Source organism: Neocloeon triangulifer, unplaced genomic scaffold (genome assembly GCF_031216515.1).
Source record: "Neocloeon triangulifer isolate White Clay Creek 2 clone unplaced genomic scaffold, ASM3121651v1 ptg000015l, whole genome shotgun sequence".
Taxonomy (NCBI): domain Eukaryota; kingdom Metazoa; phylum Arthropoda; class Insecta; order Ephemeroptera; family Baetidae; genus Neocloeon; species Neocloeon triangulifer.
This window is the reverse complement of record NW_026775557.1, coordinates 4787752-4815678: the sequence shown is the minus strand read 5'-3', so window position 1 is coordinate 4815678 and position 27927 is coordinate 4787752. Positions and strand designations below refer to the sequence as shown.

General features: G+C 33.2%; 2 protein-coding genes and 2 long non-coding RNA genes across 10 annotated transcripts; 1 reads left to right on the top strand and 3 right to left on the bottom strand.

Moving 5' to 3' along the window:
- Window positions 1–231: 231 nt before the first annotated feature.
- On the bottom strand, window positions 232–1197 carry LOC132202440 (uncharacterized). The gene is made up of 5 exons (XR_009442377.1): window positions 1145–1197; window positions 913–973; window positions 756–852; window positions 564–696; window positions 232–498 (listed from the first exon to the last, which is right to left on the bottom strand). It is a non-coding gene; the product is annotated as an uncharacterized LOC132202440 (long non-coding RNA).
- LOC132202437 (papilin-like) lies at window positions 632–22894 on the top strand. Of its 4 annotated transcripts, none has more exons than XM_059629355.1 (22): window positions 632–701; window positions 770–1598; window positions 2184–2383; window positions 2513–2692; window positions 2912–3088; window positions 3366–3596; window positions 3895–4095; window positions 4420–4608; window positions 4702–4890; window positions 4973–5047; window positions 5889–5998; window positions 6057–6195; window positions 7091–7495; window positions 16233–16342; window positions 16402–16540; window positions 17462–17866; window positions 19216–19325; window positions 19385–19523; window positions 20432–20836; window positions 21520–21678; window positions 22015–22128; window positions 22201–22894. In XM_059629355.1, the coding sequence occupies exons 2-22, from the start codon at window positions 1534–1536 to the stop codon at window positions 22371–22373; spliced, it is 3915 nt and encodes a 1304-aa protein (XP_059485338.1). In that variant the 5' UTR covers window positions 632–701; window positions 770–1533; the 3' UTR covers window positions 22374–22894. The 4 variants fall into 4 exon arrangements, with proteins under 4 accessions (XP_059485338.1, XP_059485335.1, XP_059485336.1 ...); XM_059629352.1 differs by having other exon boundaries at window positions 4973–5206; XM_059629353.1 differs by having other exon boundaries at window positions 633–701; window positions 770–865; window positions 4973–5206.
- On the bottom strand, window positions 11456–12586 carry LOC132202439 (uncharacterized). The gene is made up of 5 exons (XR_009442376.1): window positions 12493–12586; window positions 12260–12320; window positions 12103–12199; window positions 11911–12043; window positions 11456–11845 (listed from the first exon to the last, which is right to left on the bottom strand). It is a non-coding gene; the product is annotated as an uncharacterized LOC132202439 (long non-coding RNA).
- A 695-nt stretch (window positions 22895–23589) lies between the features above and the next one.
- LOC132202438 (uncharacterized) lies at window positions 23590–24905 on the bottom strand. Of its 4 annotated transcripts, none has more exons than XM_059629359.1 (6): window positions 24845–24905; window positions 24584–24726; window positions 24397–24457; window positions 24239–24336; window positions 24050–24182; window positions 23590–23984 (listed from the first exon to the last, which is right to left on the bottom strand). In XM_059629359.1, the coding sequence occupies exons 2-6, from the start codon at window positions 24686–24688 to the stop codon at window positions 23929–23931; spliced, it is 453 nt and encodes a 150-aa protein (XP_059485342.1). In that variant the 5' UTR covers window positions 24689–24726; window positions 24845–24905; the 3' UTR covers window positions 23590–23928. The 4 variants fall into 4 exon arrangements, with proteins under 4 accessions (XP_059485342.1, XP_059485341.1, XP_059485339.1 ...); XM_059629358.1 differs by having other exon boundaries at window positions 24584–24736; window positions 24795–24882; XM_059629356.1 differs by having other exon boundaries at window positions 24584–24736; window positions 24845–24879.
- Between the last annotated feature and the right edge of the window lie 3022 nt (window positions 24906–27927).

The following is a 27927-nucleotide window of genomic DNA, read 5'->3' as shown; positions in this document are numbered from 1 at the left end:
ATCAATCATCAAACGTCATCAATTTCCTAACATTTCAAAACTCAAAACATGCAGTTCTGTAGTTTCTACAAGCAAATCACTAATTCTTTTTCAATGTTTTTTTTATTGTGCGTTTTAGAGAGTGATAAATATTTTAAAACTTTTTTGAGATGGGCAAATTTGTATTTAGTTTTTTTTAATATCTTTCCGATAAAATAGTCGGTGTTTAGACACTTTTGTTTTTTCGCCGTCGATGCAGGTGGACAAAAATTCATTTAGAGGTGACTAGAAGTGATTAGAATTGGGCTGTCCGCAAGATTTTGCCAATGTTTATTGTTCTTATCACTATTCACAAATTTGTTGGAGAGGAAAGCTCACGTCGCTATGTTTTTAATTTACTGGCTTCATACAGTCTGATGAATCGACGGAGCATTTTCATTGTCAAATATTATAATATTGGGGACTAACCATGCTCTGTTTGATACACATCCATGGCTTTTGTACTGAACGCAAAGAAAACTAAAAATAGATACAGTACAATAATTAATTTTGAAATTAATCATTAGAATTAAAAATAGACTCACTCAAGACCACGACATTGAGCGCAGTGTACAGGAAGTGGTGTTTGTAAAGCGATATCAAGAGTACCAAACCTCTGTAGGGAATGAACATAAAGATCATAGAGCGCAACCACCAAAGGATTTTTGCTGCGCTGTCCTGTAGTAAATTTTCAGAATATTAACTTGTTCCAATTTAACATTTATTAAATAACTCACTGAATTTATTCCAGATATAAAAATGAGCTGAAAAGCGGCACACGCGATGTTAACAACTGCAGCCATCCAACAAAGGTGTATATCACAATTTCAGAATCTAAAATTTCACAGTAAGTTCAAGCAGGAAAAATTAAATTATATTAAGCTCAAAGCTCACCACTAAATAATGGCACGAAGCAAACGTGGGGCACGTACCACAGATCAAAGAAAACCCAAGCCTGCAAAATTTATCAAAATTATGTATTGATTTATTCTCCATTATTTTTTATTTAAGTACAAGATTACAGCAACTAGATACAGGTTAATGAATATAAATTTTTTTTAAATGAAGTATTGATTCAAAGCGCTAATACGAAATATGAAAATAAATAATTTAAAAAAAAACTTACGATATTCACCAAGGCAATTATATAAGCGCCGTGACAAGTCGCAATTTTGAAATTTAGTGCAGAAGTAGCCAGTTTGGATATTTTTTTAATATTACTTATTTTATAAAATATCTTTTATTTTCAATCAGCATCTAATTTAAAAATGGCTCTATTGAAATTAACAGTAGCTTTTTATTTACAAATAAAATTGATGTTAACAATAATTTATTTACGAAGAAAAAATAATGAAATAAAATGCCAAGCAAAAAATTTGTTATCAATTTCCTCTGACGGGGGGATTTTGCTGTCGCTATCGCGCGGCACCAATTCAATCGCTTTTCCGCGTCAATGGACCAAATTTCTGTTGTTGGCTGTTAAGCTTCAATAGGCATAAGATTCTCTTTGTCGTCATGCACAGAGCAGAAAAACAGCGCCGCATCAATACAACTACCATGGAATTGAATTGGCAATTGAAGTAAGGCACACTATCTCGTTTAAATTAAAAACTATTCACGGTTTGATTACTTTTTTTAATATAACAAATATGTTGTCAAATTTAGTTCATCTTTTGTGTTCTCATTAAAAGTCAAATATTTTGTTTTGCGATAAGAATTGAAAGAAGTGATCAATTTTATACCCGAATTTAGCAGACAACCCTTTAGTAACTACAGTCTATATAAATTTGTAAGTCCGTTATGACTACACTCGAATCCCCATTACTCAGAACATTCTATCACTTTTTCCCCATATTGTCAGGCGGAAATGATCGTCGCCCACACAGTCTGAACTCTGAAATGAACAATTATGTTCGCACGAATAAAATAAATATCATTGAGGTAGCAAAAGGAGATTGTGAAAATTTCATGTTTGAATATTTCTAAATAAAAAAGAAAGTTTGGAAACATTTTATTTGGAACTATTTTTTCACTCACAAACTTGTGTATCTCTACAAAAATCCACTATAATATAATATAGATGTGTGTATATGAATACATATGAAAGTAAAAATAATTAATTCATGCACTTTAAAATTTTCATTACTTTTATGATATTTTAATAGGTTATTGTCCCTACTGTATATTACAATGACTATTGATGCGATACAAGAAGTAGCGTATTGCTATAAAACTAAATTTGGATGTTGTGATCAAAACATGGTGACACCAGCCCACGGACCCAACGGAGAGGGCTGCTGCATCAGCTCTAAATTTGGTTGTTGCCCAGACAACATTTTGCCAGCGGTTGGACCTAATCTTGAAGGTAGAATATATAAGTAATCTAATAAATTAACTCAAAGTTTCAAATGAACTCAATAAAAGATCATTAAACATGAATATTATCAAATGTGTTAAAAGAAGACACCATATGAAAATTAAGCTCTTTTTTCAGGCTGTGAATGTTCAAAAGCAAAATTTGGCTGCTGCCCAAATGGTGTTGACTATGCCAAAGGCTTGAACAGAGATGGTTGCGGCTGCCAGTATACAACACATGGCTGCTGCCCTGACGGAGTTTCTGAGGCCAAGGGAGAAATGTTTGAAGAATGCGCCGACGCATCTAAATTCTCTGGAGGTACTAATAATAGAATTTATAGATAATAATTAAAATTAGAGAAAAAAAAATTTTAATCTTTCTATAACCTGTAAAGTGTAATACCTATGAGAGACTAAGATATTCATATCATATATAAATTTTATTTTTGCTCTAATTTATTGGAATTTTTCGTTTTGATGTCTTGATTTTTGTATGAAAATTATACACAAAATCCATATATTTTTTCTAATTGTGTAGAGGCTTGTGATCTACAAAAAGATAGAGGAACGTGCAAAAATTTCACTATCATGTGGTTCTTTGACTCTGTATATGGTGCATGCTCGAGATTCTGGTATGGTGGCTGTAATGGCAATAATAACAGGTTCAACTCTGCTGAAGATTGCAGAAAGGCCTGCGTTGAACCTGAGGGCCGAGGTACGATTATAAGTTATTTTCTTTTTCATTGTTTCCATGATGCGTAAATTTTTTTCTTTTTATTAGTCGCAAAATTTCCTGACATTTAAGGGGGAGTATCATCACTTTTAATCATTTTATCATATTAATGCACGTTGGGAAAAATATTCGAGAATTGGTGGCTTACAATTTCCATGACAAACCCATTTATGTTTGACTGCGCCCCTCTGGTTATATTCAAATAATTTTAATTATGTAATATATCTTTTTCCTGAAATCCAATTTTTTTTTTAAATAGACGCATGTTTTCTGCCAAAAATTCCTGGACCATGCGAGGGTTACAACCCTACTTGGTACTTTGACAGTGACACCAAACGCTGCAGCGAGTTCATTTACGGAGGCTGCTTGGGTAACAATAACAAGTTCGATATTATAGAAGAGTGCCAGCAAATGTGCGAATATGTCGAAATAAAAGATCTTAAACAAGACCGGTCAATTCTTAATGGTCTCAACTCAAGTCCAAGAAGAGGTATGAGAAATTTGAATCATATGTTTAACTAAGCAAAGAATAATAAATTTTTCATTAACCTCAAAAAATGAGGGCGCAAAAATGTCAATGATTGTCAATTTTGTTATATTATAATTATAATAATAATATATAATAATTATAATATAATTACAATAATAATATATAATAATTATAATATTTACAGTTATTATTATTTTAAAGCAACTTGGTCCTGCACTATATGTTTTTTTTTTATTTCTGTACAAATTCCTTAAATCTCAGCATTTTAGTTCTCCCTATAACATATCTGTGTGTGCAGATGCAGATGTTTGTCAAGAGACTGCGTCTTTCCCTTATGATGTTGGAAACAGAGATGTAAAATTATTGGCACTCTGGATGTTTGATACAAAAGCGAAGCGTTGCTTGCCTTTCTACAAAGAGTTACGTTTACCAATCCGTCGCAACAATAGTCAAACACCATTTGATGACAATTACTACAACATGAGCGTTCAAAACCAAAGTAAGAAAAATAAGTTTGGTATATGTATGCCTTGCGTTGGATTGGAAATTGTGCCGTTCAAAGCGGTTGGCGGCTTTTCAGTTTTCATTCTAGTTTGGCTTCTCTATTATTAAAGAAAAAAACGGTACTATTATAATCATAGCATAATTATTTTTCCTCATTAGATATGAGGTCAAAGTACATTGAAATTTCACCACATAAATATTGTTTACTTAAAGTGGCAAAGTAAATTGAAAATAAATAAAAAAAATACTAGAGAGGAAATTTTCACGATTCATAAAAAAAGATACCTTTTAGATTAGTTAGATCACTACTCACTTTCAGGCCCATGTTGGCTGCCTAGAGACTCAAAGGCGTGTGAACAATATGAAATCCAGTATTTCTATGACTCGAGCACCGACTCGTGCCACTCAACAAGTGCTGGCGAATGCCTGTGGAACGCAAATCGCTTTCATAGCAAAGATCAATGTGAGCAGAGGTGTCGTCAAGATGTCCATGTTTCAACACAATTGAGTAATTAAATGATTAAAAATAAAATGTTTGCGACACATTTTAGGGGCAATCATAAATTATAATCGAAATTATCATAAATTGATTTTAATTTAGGATCAACGACTGTTGAGAACAAATGCAAACTTATTCCCGATTCAGGCGATTGCAGCGAAGAGGTTTTGGCCTGGTTCTACAGTGCTAGTGAAAATTTATGTCATGCGTTCATTTACACAGGCTGCGGGGGAAACAGCAACCGCTTTGAATCCAAGCTTGACTGCCAAAAATCGTGCTCTCGAAAAAAAGGTACAATATAGCGATGCAACTTTTGACAAATAAATTTTGATCATCTTTTAACTCTAAAATCTAAATTTTGCTTTTCTATCAGATTTTTGCAAGCTGCCTATTGAGACAGGAACTTGTGACGAAATCCACAGTCGGTTTTACTTTGATTTGGAAAAAGGCGAGTGCAAAAACTTCAATTACTCTGGTTGTGGAGGAAATCGAAACAACTTTTTTGATGTGGACTCGTGCATATACTATTGTGGTAGCAAAAAAGACTGTTCTAACTACATATTTATCAGCGAAAAGAAGTGCACCAGCAAGTTCCCACTAGCTTGGGGTATGAATATCATATAATAAAAACAACCACCCTCTTCATACTAAATCTAATGCCGCACAAAGTCTCTCACCAATATCACCATACTATATTTTATAGTGTTGTACTTGAGATATTAGACTGTCTCAGAGTACATACATATTTTGAGCCATAAAAAGATCCGCGCTTAAGGGAGTGCGAGAGACTTGAAATGTGCATACATATTTTATTATTATTAAATTATGTAGCGCATTCTGTATTTAACAGTCAAAACCGAAAGAACAGAACAGTACAGAAGATTATTGTAAATAGCCTATAGATGTTATAAAAATGAAATTATTGTTGTTGTTTATTTGTCCAAATTGTTACATCACATTGTTTACATATGATTGATATGATGTAAGAATTTGGACAAATAAACAACAATAATAATTTTATTTTTTCAATAACATGCTCAAACATGCTAATTAGAAAGGAAAAATTTATATCAAAGTGTTTCATGCAATAGCTATTTTGGAAAAGGCGGTCAGTATTTTCAAAAATTTGCTCCAAATTTTACTCAATTATCTAATTGAGCATCTCAATTTTTATTTTCTCTATATGTGTTCAGAGATCATTTGATGAGCACTGTTTGATTAATTTTGGGTTTTTAAATTAATTCTTTTTCATGCCTATTGCCATTTAAGAGTCAAAATTAACGTTTCAGATCCCACTGTGCGCGTTGTTGCAGAGGGAGGTGAGTGCACCCTTAGATGCAGTTTGAACAGTGGCATCCCACATCCTGAACTAATTTGGAGGAAGGGCGCAAATAATCATGTAAAATTTTTTTGCACTTCAAAATTTACGTGATCCTTATTTCTCTCGTAATAACCAGATAAATGGTTCTCTTGGCAGACATCGTCTTTTGCCTGACGGTTCTCTGCAGATAATTGGCGTAACTAGTGATGATGCTGGAAATTACACTTGCTCCGCTAAAAATGGAGTTTCTACACGAATTCAACTAGAAGTGAAAGGTTAGGATCAAAAACTTCAAACTATTTTTTCTTTTTCTCACAAAAAGCTTGAAATTAACTTAATGCCGCAACAATTATATATTTTTTTTTTTTTAAATTAAATATAACTAAACTTCCCGTTAAATTTTAAATCGAATTTTGAGGTTTTTTATTCGTATTATACTTTTGGCGGTTTATATCTGACTTTTCTTTGCTTGTGTTGAATTAACCGTTGCTCTCGAAAATTTCAATAAAAACAATAAAGCACGGAAGGTTTTTAGTTTTTTGACATGAAAAATTAATATTTTCGATAAAAGGAAACAAAGTAATATTAATATTATTTATATTAACATTATACTGGCCTAATACATATTTTCAAAGTTGCTCTGGGAGATTTATTTTTATAAAAAAAATTTAAAAGCGGAAAGAAAATTATGTTTGAGAGTATGTTTAATAATTTATGGAGCTATTTATTGCACTAATGTAATTATTTATATATATTAATATCTTTGTAATTGGCCTTCTGTTCTGTTTAACACAAATTTCATGAATGTGAAATGGAATCTGCTTTAAATTTGGTTTCAAAAATCTTCTTTTAATATATAATACTCCTCTGAACCTTTATTAATATATTTTATACTTGATAAAATATTTAAAAAATTCCCAATGCAAAGTTAAATAATCATTGATTTAAATTTCAAACCAATTAAAGGAGTAAGCAGAATTCAGAATTCTCATATTGTCAAGATGCGAAATTTTGCTTCCATACTTCATTCTGCCGTACTTTAAGAATTATAATTCTCATTTTAAATTACGCAAATTTATGTAAGAGCGCCATTTTAAAATTTTTTAAATGTTGCTTTTGTTACTTTTTTTGCACGCATTTGAATAAATTTTCACATTATTTTCTTCAAAGATGGTTTGGTGACAGCTGCCGACGTCGTCAGGGTCAATCCTTACATGCAAGTACACCTGAACTCGCCTGCCATCCTGCACTGCTACGCAATGGGCTGGCCGCGGCCTTCTGTGACGTGGTGGCGTGGCGAACGCATGGTTCCGATGGCCAGCAAGGGACATCAGCAGTATCTCAATGACTTCACCCTGCTCATCAAATCGGTCACTCCTGAGGACCTCGGACCCTACACCTGTCTGGCCTACAACGGCATGGGAAAGGCTACGTCGTGGACGATCACAGTGCAGGGCTACAAAGCAGCAGATGCCATCTTCTTGGGCTCGGAGGATTACTTCCAGTATCTGGTCGAACCATTTGAACCTGACCATTCTAAAATGACACTTCCAGCAACTACACCACTTTTTAGAGGTATGAAAAGTTGAGTCACTTGATGGCTCTATCTTTTTTTTTTAAATTCTATAAAAAAACTATTTCCCCTTTGGCATCATTTTAATTTATTGCTATCTGTTATTTGTTTTCAAACTTAATAATCATTTCATAATTCTTAATGTTCGTCCAACTACACTTAACAAATCATGTAATTAAAATAAATAATATTAATATCTTGTCCCACAATATTTTTTAACAAACAAAAGATCACCCAAAGATTTTTTTGTTTAGGGGTTATTTGACTTGCTCCGAAAATAAAATACATGTTTTATTTTTATCTTTTTTAGATTCAATGAATGACATCAAACGTTATCAAAGAATTAAATTTTACTAAAAAAAATTAACGCTCTGGTTCGTTGTTAAAATTACCTTCGTGCCCTCAATAATTATTTTCCTTCTTGATGCATGGCAAAATTAAGTTAATAAACCAGCCTTTCTCTTGAAAACCAAACAATAAATCGAGATGTAATACAAAAACGGTTTGCAACAACACACTGTCGGACTAGAACTCATTATATTGACAATTGACAAGCTGCGCTCTTTTTCAAATTAAATATTTTTAACCATTTAATACAATTTTAAAAGAACAGCATACCATTATAAAGGCAGCTGATCACTAAATATGCAGTGATGAGCTATTAATTTGTCCAATATATTGCAGTGCCTGTAAGAGTCAAACTGACGTCACCAAGAACTTTGTATGCAGTTTACACAAATTTGGCAATCCATTGTGATGTAAAAGGCTACCCCATTCCGCAAGTTGCTTGGTTCAAGGACGGCCAGCAACTTGAGGCTAGTACTGAGCGAACGCAGATCTCAGGTAAAATTAGCATAGAATTTAAAATTTGATCTGACATCTATTTATTCCATTTGTAAAAGATATATATATATATATATATATATATATATATATATATATATATATATATATATATATATGTATATATATATATATGTATATATATATATATATGTATATATATATATATATATATATAATATAATAGCAATATAAAAGCAAAAAAATTACTTATTTTTCCCAGACAGTGTGCAACCCGCAACCAAAAGTCTAAATAGCCGAAATGTAGCTTGGTTCTTTGGCAAAACACCCCTAAAATTTCAAAATTTTTCCTCCAGCCGTTTTTCCACAATCGCCGATTTTCCCGACCCCTTTTGGGAAAAATAAAACTTTTCCGGAAAGGCATGTGTGATGCATCATTCGATTTGGCACATCAAGGAGATGCTAGAAATAAATTTTTATCAAAATCGGAGCATTTTTCCAATTTTCAGGGCAGTTTTCGTTCATTAAAAAATATTGGAAATTCAAACTGCCCTGAAAATTGGAAAAATGCTCCGATTTTGATAAAAATTTATTTCTAGCATCTCCTTGATGTGCCAAATCGAATGATGCATCACACATGCCTTTCCGGAAAAGTTTTTTGTTGTGGAAAAACAGCTGGAGGAAAAGTTTTGAAATTTTAGGGGTGTCTTGCCAAAGAACCGAGCTACATTTTGGCTATTTAGACTTTTGGTTGCGGGTTGCACACTCTCTGGGAAAAATAAGTAATTTTTTTGCTTCACTTTTCCGGAAAATCAGCCAGTGTTGGAAAGTTAGTGTTCAAAGACAAAAGATAGGAAATTTAATCAGCTTTCAGAATCACTTGTTTTGTCTTTTGCTTCAGTAGAAGTTGAGATATTGAGTAAAACGTGGACCCCTTGTGAAAATGGGTTATTTTCCGGAAAATAACAAGTATGGAAAAATTAAGTTGTTGTACTGCTCATGAACTACCCCTCCAGCAATTTTCTAATTTTTATCTCCACGCGCTAATTTTTTTGGCACATTTTGCAAGTAATTAAAAATGAAGGGCAAAAATTAGAAATACTAAGAAATTTGAAAAACTAACCCCGGATTCGTGTTCAGGAGGGTCAATTACCCTAGAAAACATGTTTCACACTTTTAACTTCGCATACCCATTTTTCTACTACACGGGCGCTCCCATAAGGCAACTTGGCAGTTTTTGGTTTTCCTGGAAAATCTATTGGATTTTCAAATATGCGAAAGTTCTCATTGTGCCAGTCAAAAACTTGTGAAGTTGGGCTTTCAGAATCCGCCGAGAAATCAAAATTGGTCCATCCGTTTGCTTTTGGCGAGCTTTTGAAAACCTCCAAGTATTTATGGGCCACCCTGTATTAATATCTGTTATGTTTCTCGAGCATTCATATTAAATTTTTAATAATACTAATAGGAAATGAATAAGTAAAAAATCAATTATCATAAAATTTTTAAATCAGAATCATCAATTTCATTTATTACATTAATAATTTTTCCGGTTTTCCAGAAAAAGCCTTGTTCATCAAGATGGTTGAATTCACGGATGCTGGCGCTTACAAATGTGAAGCTAGAAATGAGAATAGCTACGACAGTGGCACCGTCACCATCACCATATTCTCTGGTAATAAAACGCTAAAAATCGTAAATAAAATTTGAAATTTAAGCATTTAAACTTTAAAATTTTCAGTTTTAGATCGACAAATCCACCCTGAATGCCGTGACTATCCACTGTTCGCCAACTGCAAACTGATTGTGAGGGACCGGTACTGTACACACAAGTACTACAAAAAATTTTGCTGCCGCTCTTGCACTAAAGATGGACAGCTGGCTCTGAACGGCGCCCACCTCAAAGCCAATTCTCGTTGAAATTTCCATGACGCAAATTGAGCTTATTTAGTAATTTTTTTTTCATGGTGTGTCAAATATTTTTTTAAGCATAGTCGTATTTTATCAATCAAACTTGATACCCAGTGTAGGTTGGTGTAGGTTTATTTCTTTGCTGCTTATAGTTAGTGTAGCCTTTGATTGATGCAAATAAGGGCAGTCAAATGCAAGCAATTAATTTTCATTTTCTTTACTATCATTTGAGCAGGTGCAAATGATGACCTATGTGCCATTTAATTTTTGATTGTGTAAAGTTTTAGGTAATCTTAATCTGTTTTTACTCAATGAAATCATATATTAATGCTATTTTACAAGAAGAAAATTTTTAGGAAAAATGAAGAGATTTTGCGATTTTACAATTCAGCCAAATTCAAGAAAAAGTTCTGCGAGCTTAACCAGATTCAACCTGATTTCATCTTTCCAGATATCTTTATGATTGAGAAATAAAATCATTATTTTAATCATTTATTTTGTATGCATGTTGTAATATCACCCATAGAAAAAATATTTAAAAAATTGATATTATGAAAATCAATGAATATATAAATAAATATATTTATTTCTGATTATTCTTAATATATTTTTATTGTTTTTTTTTATTTATATTTTATTCATTATTTTCTTTATAAGGTAATTTTTTAAATTAAAAGAAAGTTATATACAAGCTAACATTTTATAGTAAATAATGAATTGATTTTCTGATTGAAATCGTGGCAATGAACACAAGCTTTCCTGTCTCGCCTGTTTCTTCACGCAAATACGCTCTTTAATTGCCTCTGATAATATGACGTGTCTTATTTTATAATCGCAAAAGTAAAAATGGATAACAGAAATTAATAGTTTACAGATAAAAGAGGAGCAGGGAAACAAAACCGTCGGCCGCAGTGACTCTGCCATCAATCTTTCATCTGCTTTATCCTTTTAGCTTTTTCTAAAAACCAGTAGGTTTTTGACGATTTATTTCTATTATTAACTTTTTGGTCTGGAACTTGGTGAAACGCCTTTTTAATGTTCATTTTTTAGTTTTTGAATTGATACATAATAGGCATTATGAAGTTGAAATAGAACATATTATTGTAGAAATGTGGAAATTTTTGTTTATTTATTCTTAAATTTTAATTCCATTGAACAGTTGAGGCTTCTTTTAAAAACAGAATATTTTTGTGTTTCTTTCAAACAGTTTAATTAAAAATGAATTAATTATTAAATTATTATTGTTACTTAAAACTATTATTGTCGTTTATTTTTCCACATTGTTACATCTTAAATGCATTGTTAACTTTTATTAGTTGAAAAATATTTATTAAAAAAAAAAAACAATTTTAGTTTTACAAATTGGCACCATCCACAAGCAAGAATTTCGCTAAAACTTCCGAGATTAAAAGACCCCGTCCGCCGCAGTGAGCCTCTCAGTTGAATAAGTTTTTTTTTCTTATCACTGTTCACAAATTTTGTCGGAGAGGAAAGCTCACGTCGCTATGTTTTTAATTTACTGGCTTCATACAGTCTGATGAATCGACGGAGCATTTTCATTGTCAAATATTATAATATTGGGGACTAACCATGCTCTGTTTGATACACATCCATGGCTTTTGTACTGAACGCAAAGAAAACTAAAAATAGATACAGTACAATAATTAATTTTGAAATTAATCATTAGAATTAAAAATAGACTCACTCAAGACCACGACATTGAGCGCAGTGTACAGGAAGTGGTGTTTGTAAAGCGATATCAAGAGTACCAAACCTCTGTAGGGAATGAACATAAAGATCATAGAGCGCAACCACCAAAGGATTTTTGCTGCGCTGTCCTGTAGTAAATTTTCAGAATATTAACTTGTTCCAATTTAACATTTATTAAATAACTCACTGAATTTATTCCAGATATAAAAATGAGCTGAAAAGCGGCACACGCGATGTTAACAACTGCAGCCATCCAACAAAGGTGTATATCACAATTTCAGAATCTAAAATTTCACAGTAAGTTCAAGCAGGAAAAATTAAATTATATTAAGCTCAAAGCTCACCACTAAATAATGGCACGAAGCAAACGTGGGGCACGTACCACAGATCAAAGAAAACCCAAGCCTGCAAAATTTATCAAAATTATGTATTGATTTATTCTCCATTATTTTTTTATTTAAGTACAAGATTACAGCAACTAGATACAGGTTAATGAATATAAATTTTTTTTAAATGAAGTATTTATTCAAAGCGCTAATACGAAATATGAAAATAAATAATTTAAAAAAAAACTTACGATATTCACCAAGGCAATTATATAAGCGCCGTGACAAGTCGCAATTTTGAAATTTAGTGCAGAAGTAGCCAGTTCGGATATTTTTTTAATATTACTTATTTTATAAAATATCTTTTATTTTCAATCAGCATCTAATTTAAAAATGGCTCTATTGAAATTAACAGTAGCTTTTTATTTACAAATAAAATTGATGTTAACAATAATTTATTTACGAAGAAAAAATAATGAAATAAAATGCCAAGCAAAAAATTTATTATCAATTTCCTCTGACGGGGGGATTTTGCTGTCGCTATCGCGCGGCACCAATTCAATCGCTTTTCCGCGTCAATGGACCAAATTTCTGTTGTTGGCTGTTAAGCTTCAATAGGCATAAGATTCTCTTTGTCGTCATGCACAGAGCAGAAAAACAGCGCCGCATCAATACAACTACCATGGAATTGAATTGGCAATTGAAGTAAGGCACACTATCTCGTTTAAATTAAAAACTATTCACGGTTTGATTACTTTTTTTAATAATTATAACAAAAATGTTGTCAAAGTTAGTTCATCTTTTGTGTTCTCATTAAAAGTCAAATATTTTGTTTTGCGATAAGAATTGAAAGAAGTGATCAATTTTATACCCGAATTTAGCAGACAACCCTTTAGTAACTACAGTCTATATAAATTTGTAAGTCCGTTATGACTACACTCGAATCCCCATTACTCAGCACATTCTATCACTTTTTCCCCACATATTGTCAGGCGGAAATGATCGTCGCCCACACAGTCTGAACTCTGAAATGAACAATTATGTTCGCACGAATAAATATCATCGAGGTAGCAAAAGGAGATTGTGAAAATTTCATGTTTGAATATTTCTAAATAAAAAAGAAAGTTTGGAAACATTTTATTTGGAACGATTTTTTCTCTCTCAAACTTGAGTATCTCTACAAAAATCCACTATAATATAATATAGATGTGTGTATATGAATACATATGAAAGTAAAAATAATTAATTCATGCACTTTAAAATTTTCATTACTTTTATGATATTTTAATAGGTTATTGTCCCTACTGTATATTACAATGACTATTGATGCGATACAAGAAGTAGCGTATTGCTATAAAACTAAATTTGGCTGTTGTCAAAACATGGTGACACCAGCCCACGGACCCAACGGAGAGGGCTGCTGCATCAGCTCTAAATTTGGTTGTTGCCCAGACAACATTTTGCCAGCGGTTGGACCTAATCTTGAAGGTAGAATATATAAGTAATCTAATAAATTAACTCAAAGTTTCAAATGAACTCAATAAAAGATCATTAAACATGAATATTATCAAATGTGTTAAAAGAAGACACCATATGAAAATTAAGCTCTTTTTTCAGGCTGTGAATGTTCAAAAGCAAAATTTGGCTGCTGCCCTAATGGTGTTGACTATGCCAAAGGCTTGAACAGAGATGGTTGCGGCTGCCAGTATACAACACATGGCTGCTGCCCTGACGTTACTGAAGCCAAGGGAGAAATGTTCGAAGAACGCGCCGACGCACCTAAATTCTCTGGAGGTACTAATAATAGAATTTATAAAAAATAATTAAAATTAGAGATAAAACATTTTTTTAATCTTTCTTTAACCTGTAAAGTTATAACTTTATGATTATTATTTTAAAGTTATTTGGTCCTATGTGTTTTTTTTTTTTTTTTTATTTTATTCTGTATAAATTCCTTAAATCTCAGCATTTTAGTTCTCCCTATAACATATCTATGTGTGCAGATGCAGATGTTTGTCAAGAGACTGCGTCTTTCCCTTATGATGTTGGAAACAGAGATGTAAAATTATTGGCACTCTGGATGTTTGATACAAAAGCGAAGCGTTGCTTGCCTTTCTACAAGGAGTTACGTTTACCAATCCGTCGCAACAACAGTCAAACACCATTTGATGACAATTACTACAACATGAGCGTTCAAAACCAAAGTAAGAAAAATAAGTTTGGTATATGTATGCCTTGTGTTGGATTGGAAATTGTGCCGTTCAAAGCGGTTGCGGCGGCTTTTCAGTTTTCATTCTATAGTTTGGCTTCTCTATTATTAAAAGGCGGTACTATAATCATAGAGCATAATTATTTTTCCTCATAAAAGATATGAGGTCAAAGTACGTTGAAATTTCACCACATAAATATTGTTTAAAAATTAAAATGGCGAAATAAATTGAAAAAAAAATACTAGAGAGGAAATTTTCACGATTCATAAAAAAAGAGATATACACCTTTTACATTATTTAGATCACTAATCACTTTCAGGCCCATGTTGGCTGCCTAGAGACTCAAAGGCGTGTGAACAATATGAAATCCAGTATTTCTATGACTCGAGCACCGACTCGTGCCACTCAACAAGTGCTGGCGAATGCCTGTGGAACGCAAATCGCTTTCATAGCAAAGATCAATGTGAGCAGAGGTGTCGTCAAGATATCCATGTTTCAACACAATTAAGTAATTAAATGATTAAAAATAAAATGTTTGCGACACATTTTAGGGGCAATCATAAATTATAATCGAAATTATCATAAATTAATTTTTATTTAGGATCAACGACTGTTGAGAACAAATGCAAACTTATTCCCGATTCAGGCGATTGCAGCGAAGAGGTTTTGGCCTGGTTCTACAGTGCTAGTGAAAATTTATGTCATGCGTTCATTTACACAGGCTGCGGGGGAAACAGCAACCGCTTTGAATCCAAGCTTGACTGCCAAAAATCGTGCTCTCGAAAAAAAGGTACAATATAGCGATGCAACTTTTGACAAATAAATTTTGATCATCTTTTAACTCTAAAATCTAAATTTTGCTTTTCTATCAGATTTTTGCACGCTGCCTATTGAGACAGGCACTTGTGACGAAATCCACAGTCGGTTTTACTTTGATTTGGAAAAAGGCGAGTGTAAAAACTTCAATTACTCTGGTTGTGGAGGAAATCGAAACAACTTTTTTGATGTGGACTCGTGCATATACTATTGTGGTAGCAAAAAAGACTGTTCTAACTACATATTTATCAGCGAAAAGAAGTGCACCAGCAAGTTCCCACTAGCTTGGGGTATGAATATCATATAATAAAAACAACCACCCTCTTCATACTGAATCTAATGCCGCACAAAGTCTCTCACCAATATACTATATTTTATAGTGTTGTACTTGAGATATTAGACTGTCTCAGAGTACATACATATTTTGAGCCATAAAAAGATCCGCGCTTAAGGGAGTGCGAGAGACTTGAAATGTGCATACATATTTTATTATTATTAAATTATGTAGCGCATTCTGTATTAATCAGTCAAAACCGAAAGAACAGAACAGTACAGAAGATTATTGTAAATAGCCTATAGATGTTATAAAAATGAAATTATTGTTGTTGTTTATTTGTCCAAATTGTTAAATCACATTGTTTACATATGATTGATATGATGTAAGAATTTGGACAAATAAACAACAATAATAATTTTATTTTTACAATAACATGCTCAAACATGCTAATTAGAAAGGAAAAATTTATATCAAAGTGTTTCATGCAATAGCTATTTTGGAAAAGGCGGTCAGTATTTTCAAAAATTTGCTCCAAATTTTACTCAATTATCTAATTGAGCATCTCAATTTTTATTTTCTCTATATGTGTTCAGAGATCATTTGATGAGCACTGTTTGATTAATTTTGGTTTTTAAATTAATTCTTTTTCATGCCTATTGCCATTTAAGAGTCAAAATTAACGTTTCAGATCCCACTGTGCGCGTTGTTGCAGAGGGAGGTGAGTGCACCCTTAGATGCAGTTTGAACAGTGGCATCCCACATCCTGAACTAATTTGGAGGAAGGGCGCAAATAATCATGTAAAATTTTTTTTGCCCTTCAAAATTTACGTGATCCTTATTTCTCTCGTAATAACCAGATAAATGGTTCTCTTGGCAGACATCATCTTTTGCCTGACGGTTCTCTGCAGATAATTGGCGTAACTAGTGATGATGCTGGAAATTACACTTGCTCCGCTAAAAATGGAGTTTCTACACGAATTCAACTAGAAGTGAAAGGTTAGGATCAAAAACTTCAAACTATTTTTTTCTTTTTCTCACAAAAAGCTTGAAATTAACTTAATGCCGCAAGTTATTATTTTTTTTTTAAATTAAATATAACTAAACTTCCCGTTAAATTTTAAATCGAATTTTGAGGTTTTTTATTCGTATTATACTTTTGGCGGTTTATATTTGACTTTACTCTGAATGTGTTGAATTAACCGTTGCTCTCGAAAATTTCAAAAAAAAAAAAAAAAAAAAAAAAAAAAAAAAAAAAAAAAAAACAATAAAGCACGGAAGGTTTTTAGTTTTTTGACATGAAAAATTAATATTTTCGATAAAAGGAAACAAAGTAATATTAATATTATTTATATTAATATTATACTAGCCTAATACATATTTTCAAAGTTGCTCTGGGAGATTTATTTTTATAAAAAAAATTTAAAAGCGGAAAGAAAATTTTGTTTGAGTGTATGTTTTATAATTTATGAAGCTATTTATTGCACTAATGTAATTATATATATATATTAATATCTTTGTAATTGGCTTTCTGTTCTGTTTAACACAAATTTCATGAATGTGAAATGGAATCTGCTTTAAATTTGGTTTCAAAAATCTTCTTTTAATATATAATACTCCTCTGAACCTTTATTAATATATTTTATACTTGATAAAATATTTAAAAAATTCCCAATGCAAACTGAAATAATCATTGATTTCAATTTCAAACCAAAGGTGTAAGCAGAATTCAGAATTCTCATATTCTCAAGATGCAAAATTTTGCTTCCATACTTCATTCTGCCGTACTTTAAGAATTAAAATTATAATTTAAATTACGCAAATTTTTTTGAGAGCGCAATTTTAAATTTTTTAAATGTAGCTTTTGTTACTTTTTTTGCACGCATTTGTATAAATTTTCACATTTTTTTTTCTTCAAAGATGGTTTGGTGACAGCTGCCGAGATCGTCAGGGTCAATCCTTACATGCAAGTACACCTGAACTCGCCTGCCATCCTGCACTGCTACGCAATGGGCTGGCCGCGGCCTTCTGTGACGTGGTGGCGTGGCGAACGCATGGTTCCGATGGCCAGCAAGGGACATCAGGAGAATCGTAAAGACTTCACCCTGCTCATCAAATCGGTCACTCCTGAGGACCTCGGACCCTACACCTGTCAGGCCTACAACAGCATTGGAAAGGCTACGTCGTGGACGATCACAGTGCAGGGCTACAAAGCAGCAGATGCCATCTTCTCGGGCTCAGAGGATTACTTCCAGTATCTGGTCGAACCATTTGAACCTGACCATTCTAAATTGACACTTCCAGCAACTACACCACTTTTTAGAGGTATGAAAAGTTGAGTCACTTGATGGCTCTATCTTTTTTTTTAAATTCTATAAAAAAATTATTGCCCCTTTGGCATCATTTCAATTTATTGCTATCTGTTATTTGTTTTCAAACTTAATAATCATTTCACAATTCTTAATGTTCGTCCAACTACACTTAACAAATCATGTAATTAAAATTAATAATATTAATATCTTGTCCCACAATATTTTTTAACAAACAAAAGATCACCCAAAGATTTTTTTGTTTAGGGGTTATTTGACTCGCTCCGAAAATAAAATACATGTTTTATTTTTATCTTTTTTAGATTCAATGAATGACATCAAACGTTATCAAAGAATAAAATTTTATTAAAAAAAATTAACGCTCTGGTTCGTTGTTAAAATTACCCTTCGTGCCCTCAATAATTATTTTCCTTCTTGATGCATGGCAAAATTAAGTTAATAAACCAGCTTTTCTCTTGAAAACCAAACGATAAATCGAGACGTAATACAAAAACGGTTTGCAACAACACACTGTCGGACTAGAACTCATTATTTTGACAATTGACAAGCTGCGCTCTTTTTCAAATTAAATATTTTTAACTATTTAATACAATTTTAAAAGAACAGCATACCATTATAAATGGCAGCTGATCCCTAAATATGACTAGTTCCCACTAGCTTGGGGTATGAATATCATATAATAAAAACAACCACCCTCTTCATACTGAATCTAATGCCGCACAAAGTCTCTCACCAATATCACCATACTATATTTTATAGTGTTGTACTTGAGATATTAGACTGTCTCAGAGTACATACATATTTTGAGCCATAAAAAGATCCGCGCTTAAGGGAGTGCGAGAGACTTGAAATGTGCATACATATTTTATTATTATTAAATTATGTAGCGCATTCTGTATTAAACAGTCAAAACCGAAAGAACAGAACAGTACAGAAGATTATTATAAATAGCCTATAGATGTTATAAAAATGAAATTATTGTTGTTGTTTATTTGTCCAAAATGTTACATCACATTGTTTACATATGATTGATATGATGTAAGAATTTGGACAAATAAACAACAATAATAATTTTATTTTTACAATAACATGCTCAAACATGCTAATTAGAAAGGAAAAATTTATATCAAAGTGTTTCATGCAATAGCTATTTTGGAAAAGGCGGTCAGTATTTTCAAAAATTTGCTCCAAATTTCACTCAATTATCTAATTGAGCATCTCAATTTTTATTTTCTCTATATGTGTTCAGAGATCATTTGATGAGCACTGTTTGATTAATTTTGGTTTTTAAATTAATTCTTTTTCATGCCTATTGCCATTTAAGAGTCAAAATTAACGTTTCAGATCCCACTGTGCGCGTTGTTGCAGAGGGAGGTGAGTGCACCCTTAGATGCAGTTTGAACAGTGGCATCCCACATCCTGAACTAATTTGGAGGAAGGGCGCAAATAATCATGTAAAATTTTTTTTGCCCTTCAAAATTTACGTGATCCTTATTTCTCTCGTAATAACCAGATAAATGGTTCTCTTGGCAGACATCGTCTTTTGCCTGACGGTTCTCTGCAGATAATTGGCGTAACTAGTGATGATGCTGGAAATTACACTTGCTCCGCTAAAAATGGAGTTTCTACACGAATTCAACTAGAAGTGAAAGGTTAGGATCAAAAACTTCAAACTATTTTTTCTTTTTCTCACAAAAAGCTTGAAATTAACTTAATGCCGCAACAGTTATTATTATTATTTTTTTTTTTAAATTAAATATAACTAAACTTCCCGTTAAATTTTAAATCGAAGTTTGAGGTTTTTTATTCGTATTATACTTTTGGCGGTTTATATTTGACTTTACTCTGCTTGTGTTGAATTAACCGTTGCTCTCGAAAATTTCAAAAAAAAAAAAAAAAAAAAAACAATAAAGCACGGAAGGTTTTTAGTTTTTTGACATGAAAAATTAATATTTTCGATAAAAGGAAACAAAGTAATATTAATATTATTTATATTAATATTATACTGGCCTAATACATATTTTCAAAGTTGCTCTGGGAGATTTATTTTTATACAAGAAATTTAAAAGCGGAAAGAAAATTATGTTTGAGAGTATGTTTTATAATTTATGGAGCTATTTATTGCACTAATGTAATTATTTATATATATTAATATCTTTGTAATTGGCCTTCTGTTCTGTTTAACACAAATTTCATGAATGTGAAATGGAATCTGCTTTAAATTTGGTTTCAAAAATCTTCTTTTAATATATAATACTCCTCTGAACCTTTATTAATATATTTTATACTTGATAAAATATTTAAAAAATTCCCAATGCAAACTGAAATAATCATTGATTTCAATTTCAAACCAAAGGTGTAAGCAGAATTCAGAATTCTCATATTCTCAAGATGCAAAATTTTGCTTCCATACTTCATTCTGCCGTACTTTAAGAATTAAAATTATAATTTAAATTACGCAAATTTTTTTGAGAGCGCAATTTTAAATTTTTTAAATGTAGCTTTTGTTACTTTTTTTGCACGCATTTGTATAAATTTTCACATTTTTTTTTCTTCAAAGATGGTTTGGTGACAGCTGCCGAGATCGTCAGGGTCAATCCTTACATGCAAGTACACCTGAACTCGCCTGCCATCCTGCACTGCTACGCAATGGGCTGGCCGCGGCCTTCTGTGACGTGGTGGCGTGGCGAACGCATGGTTCCGATGGCCAGCAAGGGACATCAGGAGAATCGTAAAGACTTCACCCTGCTCATCAAATCGGTCACTCCTGAGGACCTCGGACCCTACACCTGTCAGGCCTACAACAGCATTGGAAAGGCTACGTCGTGGACGATCACAGTGCAGGGCTACAAAGCAGCAGATGCCATCTTCTCGGGCTCGGAGGATTACTTCCAGTATCTGGTCGATCCATTTGAACCTGACCATTCTAAATTGACACTTCCAGCAACTACACCACTTTTTAGAGGTATGAAAAGTTGAGTCACTTGATGGCTCTATCTTTTTTTTTAAATTCTATAAAAAAATTATTTCCCCTTTGGCATCATTTCAATTTATTGCTATCTGTTATTTGTTTTCAAACTTAATAATCATTTCACAATTCTTAATGTTCGTCCAACTACACTTAACAAATCATGTAATTAAAATTAATAATATTAATATCTTGTCCCACAATATTTTTTAACAAACAAAAGATCACCCAAAGATTTTTTTGTTTAGGGGTTATTTGACTCGCTCCAAAAATAAAATACATGTTTTATTTTTATCTTTTTTAGATTCAATGAATGACATCAAACGTTATCAAAGAATAAAATTTTATTAAAAAAAATTAACGCTCTGGTTCGTTGTTAAAATTACCCTTCGTGCCCTCAATAATTATTTTCCTTCTTGATGCATGGCAAAATTAAGTTAATAAACCAGCTTTTCTCTTGAAAACCAAACGATAAATCGAGACGTAATACAAAAACGGTTTGCAACAACACACTGTCGGACTAGAACTCATTATTTTGACAATTGACAAGCTGCGCTCTTTTTCAAATTAAATATTTGTAACTATTTAATACAATTTTAAAAGAACAGCATACCATTATAAATGGCAGCTGATCACTAAATATGCAGTGATGAGCTATTAATTTGTCCAATATATTGCAGTGCCTGTAAGAGTCAACCTGACGTCACCAAGAACTTCGTATGCACTTTACACAAATTTGATAATCCATTGTGATGTAGAAGGCTACCCCATTCCGCAAGTTGCTTGGTTCAAGGACGGCCAGCAACTTGAGTCTAGTACTGAGCGAATGCAGATCTCAGGTAAAATTAGCATAGAATTTAAAATTTGATCTGACATCTATTTATTCCATTTGTAAATGTTATATATAAAAAAAGAGAAATTTGCATCATCAAAAAAAGTGAAAAATTTACATTTGGCGATTTTAACTGATATAAAAATTCATAAATAATAGGATAAAAATAATTTACAAAATATTGTTCATATATAAATATCTGTTTTGTTTCTCGAGCATTCATGTTAAATTTTTAATAATACTAATAGGAAATGAATAAGTAAAAAATCAATTAATCATAAAATTTTTAAATCAGAATCATCAATTTCATTTATTACATTCATAATTTTTCCGGTTTTTCCAGAAAAAACCTTGTTCATCAAGATGGTTGAATTCGCGGATGCTGGCGCTTACAAATGTGAAGCTAGAAATGAGAATAGCTACGACAGTGGCACCGTCACCATCACCATATTCTCTGGTAATAAAACGCTAAAAATCGTAAATAAAATTTGAAATTTAAACATTTAAACTTTAAAATTTTCAATTTTAGATCAACAAATCCACCCTAAATGCCATGACAGTCCAATGTTCGCCAACTGCAAACTGATTGTGAGGGGCCAGTACTGTACACACAAGTACTACAAAAAATTGTGCTGCCGCTCTTGCACTAAAGATGGACAGCTGCCTCTGAACGGCGCCCACCTCAAAGCCAATTCTCTTTGAAATTTCCATGACGCAAATTGAGCTTATTTTAGTAATTTTTTTTTCATGGTGTGTCAAATATTTTTTTAAGCATAGTCGTATTTTATCAATCAAACTTGATACCCAGTGTAGGTTGGTGTAGGTTTATTTCTTTGCTGCTTATAGTTATTGTAGCCTTTGATTGATGCAAATAAGGGCAGTCAAATGCAAGCAATTAATTTTCATTTGAGCAGGTGCAAATGATGACCTTTGTGCCATTTAATTTTTGATTGAATGAATGTCTAAAGTTTTAGGTAATCTTAATCTGTTTTTACTCAATTAAAATATTAATGCTATTTCACAAGAAGAAAATTTTGACAAATGAAGAGATTTTGCGATTTTACAATTCAGCCAAATTCAAGAAAAAGTTCCGCGAGCTTAACAAGATTCAACCTGATTTCATCTCTCCAGATATCTTTGTCATTGAGAAATAAAATGATTATTTTACTCATTTATTTTGTATGGCGTAGTGTCACCCAAAGCAAAAATATTTAATAAATTGATATTATGAAAATATAAAAAAATATATATATTTATTATTCTTAATATAGTTTTATTGTTTTTATTATTTGTATTTTATTCATTATTTTCTTTATATAATGCATATAATGTAATTTTTTTTTTTATTAAAAGAAAGTTATACTAGCTAACATTTTATAGTAAATAATGAATTGATTTTCTGATTAAAATCGTGGCAATCAACACAAGCTTTCCTTTCTCGCCTGTTTCTTCACCCAAATACGCTCTTTAATTGCCTCTGATAATATGACGTGTCTTGTTTTATAATCGCAAAAGCAAAAACGGATAACAGAAATTAATAGTTTGCAGATAAAAGAGGAGCAGGGAAACAAAACCGTCGGCCGCAGTGACTCTGCCATCAATCTTTCATCTGCTTTATCCTTTTAGCTTTTTCTAAAAACCAGTAGGTTTTTGACGATTGATTTCTATTATTAACTTTTTGGTCTGGAACTTGGTGAAACGCCTTTTTAATGTTCTTTTTTTAGTTTTTGAATTGATACATAATAGGCATTATGAAGTTTAAATAGAACATATTATCGTAGAAATGTGGACATTTTTGCTTATTTATTCTTAAATTTTAATTCCATTGAACAGTTGAGGCTTCTTTTAAAAACAGAATATTTTTGTGTTTCTTTCAAACAGTTTAATTAAAAATGAATTAATTATTAAATTACTATTGTTACTTAAAACTATTATTGTCGTTTATTTTTCCACATTGTTACATCTTAAATGCATTGTTAACTTTTATTAGTTGAAAAATATTTATTAAAAAAAAAAAACAATTTTAGTTTTACAAATTGGCACCATCCACAAGCAAGAATTTCGCTAAAACTTCCGAGATTAAAAGACCCCGTCCGCCGCAGTGAGCCTCTCGGTTGACTAAGTTTTTTTTCTTATCACTGTTCACAAATTTTGTCGGAGAGGAAAGCTCATGTCGTTGTTTTAAATTTGCTGGCCTGGCCTGATACAGTCTGATGAATCGCAGAGCATTTTCATTGACACATAATAATATTGGGGACTAACCATGCTCTGTTTGATACACATCCATGGCTTTTGTACTGACCGCAAAGAAAACTAAAAATAGATACAGTACAATAATTCATTTTGAAATTAATCATTAGAATTAAAAATAGACTCACTCAAGACCACGACATTGAGCGCAGTGTACAGGAAGTGGTGTTTGTAAAGCGATATTAAGAGTACCAAACCTCTGTAGGGAATGAACACAAAGATCATAGAGCGCAACCACCAAAGGATTTTTGCTGCGCTGTCCTGTAATAAATTTTCAGAATATTAACTTATTCCAATTTAATATTTATAAAACACACTGAATTTATTCCAGATATTAAAATGAGCTGAAAAGCGGCACACGCGATGTTAACAACTGCAGCCATTCCAACAAAGGTGTATATCACAATTTCAGAATCTAAAATTTCACAGTAAGTTCAAGCAGGAAAAATTAAATTATATTAAGCTCAAAGCTCACCACTAAATAATGGCACGAAGCAAACGTGGGGCACGTACCACAGATCAAAGAAAACCCAAGCCTGCAAAATTTATCAAAATTATTTAATGATCTATTCTCCAAGTTAATGAATATAAAATTTTTTTAATGAAGTATTGATTCAAAGCGCTAATACGAAATATTAAAATAAAATTTAAAAAAAACTTACGATATTCACCAAGGCAATTATATAAGCGCCGTGACAAGTCGCTATTTTGAAATTTAGTGCAGAAGTAGCCAGTTCAGATATTTTTTTAATATTAGTAACACACATGGCTATTTCCCTTGAAATCTTCTTCCTTAGAGTAAATACTGTGGAAACCTAATTTTAAATTAAAAGAAATAGCAATGCGTTGTAATTAGATTTGCACAAAAATTACAAAAATATCTGAAATAAAATGCTGAAAGTTTTAGCAATGTCTCAACAAACCGCTTCCATTCACTCGTGTCTTTCAGAGAGCTCTGTTGGAAGGCAAACTAAAAAGTCTCGCATTCAAGCAATGAGAAACTGCGGATGTGATGAAGAATTAAGTCATTGTCGTTCTGCTGAGATATGTCTATTTTTAGATGGATCATTTCACGCTTCTTGGTGATATATTTTTGACACTGCTGAATATTGGAGTTTTAAAAAAAATGTTTTAAATAATTATTAAACAAAAAATATTAATTTGAATATTCACATTTTTACACATGTAATTTTCTTACAAAGGAACAAATAATTAGAAAGCGCTGTAAAAATATCCGCTTGTTAATATTTCGAAAGTTCTTAAGATTAATTTGGTTGCAAAATGGTATTTACTTGGGTGGTAATAAATAAATAATTAATGTTTTAAATATAATAATTATTAATTTGTATTATTTCTAGTAAAAATCATTCATTCTGATTAAAATTGCAGACATTAAAAAATTACTGGATTATAAATTTTTAGTTCTTTAAGTCTGTAGAAACAAATTGAGTAAAAATGATGTGGATTTGAATTTTATTCTCTTTGGCCCCTTTGCTGAAAAGGATTAAATGGGTTCGACAACTTTGCTTGTGGTTCTAAAGTAGTAGCGTGAAATTAACGCTCAGTGTAAAATTCTTTTGCAAATTTCCATATCACTTTCTCGCGCAAATTTCGTCAATTATTCACCAAATAAGGCCTTGCGTTGACTGCCTGGTCAGCAATGAAATGCGCTGAATCTCCTGGTTTCACCATCTTGTCTTTTCTGGTCCACAGAACATCAAACGGACGAGCCATTATAGCGGATACGACCTTTTAATTCACGCGTGTTTACCAATTTCGGAGCTCCACTATGTAAATCCCGTGTATACGCAAGAGTGCGCGTTTAAAAGATGCCCAATGCTTGCAGTGTGAGCACACCAGATTACTAAATGATTAAACGGCAAAAATGGAAACTCCGAAATCATGAAATTCGTCAAAATGATGACACTTTTATAAACTTGTGGTGCGCATTCTAAAAAAAATTTAAATGTTTTGGCTTTTTAAAAACAATCACGGCAATCCTTTTTTACAATTAGCACAAAGGAAGCTATTTGCATTTAGTGTGACCTAGAGGAGAGAAGAGATGCGTCGAATTGGTTTCAACAATGGGTAATAAATCAGGTGAGAATGCGATGACGCAAAATGTTACGCAGAAAAAAATTTACCCAAAATAATTATATATTTATTATATTATTGTTCAAGTACTTTAATCGCATATTTAAGTGTGCTTTTTTAATATGATTAAATTTAAATATTGCAATTCAATCATCTAAAAACAAAATTATTAAAAAAAATTTATCAATCATTTCAGTTTTATTATTCTTTTCTTAAAATAATAAATTTAATTTAAACTACAATTTTGGAATGAAAACTGAAAATCAAAACTCTGACTTTTGAATAAAAAGCAGCAAAAAAAAATTTATGACACAACTTTGTGAATCTGATTAATATATATGGTTTGGTTGGTTTTAGTATTTTTTTATTCTTTCATTCAAGCACAGCAAAAGTTTGTCACGAACAGAAATTACGTTCTCACGACCACTATTTATTTCGGATTATTCATTCGGCCGTGGTGATTTAAGGGGTATCCTGAGGATCGCGGCCTTACATTGCACACGTGCGTTGCTGCATCATCGTTTTTGCTTTTCCAATAATCCGATCGATAAAATCCCCAACGCAGCATTGTCTTTCCACATTGCATAATCGCTGCACCACGCACACAAAATTACTGTAATAAAATCGAAACTGTATAATGATGATGAAAGTGCCATTGACTCCTTGCAGTTCAATAATTGCGCCAGCTCGCTTCACCGAAAGTAGAGAAGCCGGCGGAGAAAGAGGAGAAAGAGCTGCGCCTTCTGCCACTGGTTTAGTTACCTCTGCCGCATGATAATGACCCGCGCCGCCAGATGATAATTACGTAAACAAGCCGCGCCGGCACCACCTTGAAATTCTTCCTCCACTATAAAAGAAGATGCGACCGAAGCACTCGTTTTATTCTCCGACAAATTTCGGCACCGCCAACATGCGTCTCCTCCTCTTCGGGGCCCTTCTGCCCTTTTTCCTCGGGCTTGTCGACGCCAAACCGACCTTCGGCCTTCTGCAGCATTTTTTGAACTTTGACGCCCCTGCCAGATTCACCCAGTGGAGGTCCAGACCGGTGAGGAACAACCACCTGATCAAAACCGGCCCTCCAAGATTCAGTTCCGGACCGGCCGGCTACTGGAAAGTGTCCGCACCCTATTCACCCTACCCGCCTCGCCCGCAGTGGAGCGCCCAGGTTGAGACGATCCCCGCCATTTTGGTCTTCGAAGAGCACATTCCCGCCCTGATTCCACCACTTATCGACCCACCGAACCCCACAGGCCAACCATCCAGTCCGGCCACCGAAGCGTCCATCCCTCCTACGGACGTTACAACTCCTGTTCCAGCCACTGATCCGCCTGCAGAGGAAAAGCAACCCCCTGCAACAGACCCTCCAGTTCAACCCCCTGTTGAGACGCCCGCCACTGAAACACCGGACAGTGTACCTGAGGTCACTACGGCTGCACCCACGGTCCCGACACTTTCAGGTGAGATTTCACCCTCGGCCAGTCCGGACCCCTCCCCACCCACGAGTGACCCTCCTGCAGAGACCACAACCGAACCCCTGTCAGAAATTATTGTGACGACGCCTGTGGAGGAAAACAGTACGGAGGTCACTGAACTTCCGGCCGACGACCAGCCTGGAAACACCGAGGTGAATGAAATCGAAGAGTACAGCACCCCTAGTAATTCCTACCTCCCGCCGTCTGAGGTCAACAAAAGGGATGTCAATGAAATCGTGGCGGCCGAAACAACCACAGTAAAGCCGGTGCCTCTTCCTGCCGAATTAGAGCCTACGCCGGCCACATCTGGTGCTCCGGAGGACAACATGGTCATCGTGGTCGAGGGCGAAGGGGGAGGCGAGCAGATGGACGTGCGCACCCTGGCCAAATTCGTTGACGAGTTGCTCGAGTTGAGGGCGAAGACCAAAGGAACCGCGTGG